Source organism: Penaeus monodon, chromosome 29 (assembly GCF_015228065.2).
Source record: "Penaeus monodon isolate SGIC_2016 chromosome 29, NSTDA_Pmon_1, whole genome shotgun sequence".
Classification (NCBI taxonomy): domain Eukaryota; kingdom Metazoa; phylum Arthropoda; class Malacostraca; order Decapoda; family Penaeidae; genus Penaeus; species Penaeus monodon.
The window spans coordinates 3,185,364-3,185,731 of NC_051414.1; the positions used below are offsets into that span (position 1 = coordinate 3,185,364).

General features: G+C 45.7%; 1 protein-coding gene across 1 annotated transcript in view; it reads left to right on the forward strand.

Moving 5' to 3' along the window:
- Positions 1-368, forward strand: part of LOC119591621 (paired box protein Pax-6-like) — a 23,785-nt gene that overhangs the window by 4,828 nt on the left and 18,589 nt on the right. The window contains exon 5 of the mRNA XM_037940376.1: positions 1-111. This exon is cut by the window's left edge and continues 104 nt beyond it. Coding sequence (XP_037796304.1) covers positions 1-111 — 111 coding nt within the window. The remainder of the gene's footprint in view (positions 112-368) is intronic.

A 368-nucleotide genomic window follows, 5' to 3' on the forward strand; every position in this document is an offset into this window, starting at 1 on the left:
GATGGCCAACAGTGCAGCCGCAGCAGCCTCCAGACTCCCCCTCCAGTCAGGTTTCAACTCCATGTACCCGTCCATCCCCCAGCCTATCGGTACCATGGCGGATACATACAGGTGAGACTCTATCGTCATTTGTTTTAGGTTTTCTGCGCTTAATATCATCGTTTTTATCTCTACTTTCAGTTGTAACTTGTTTCTTATCTCCCACCATTATTCTGTCTCCGGAAGCGATCATTTCTGGAGGAAAAGAAGGGGCGGGAGGCAATAAAAGAGAGAAAATATAAAAAAGAAACAGTAGTCACGTGATCTTTGTTTGTCTATGTCACTCTGTCAGCCATGGCGGATACAGACGAAGGGCGTATATTGAAAGA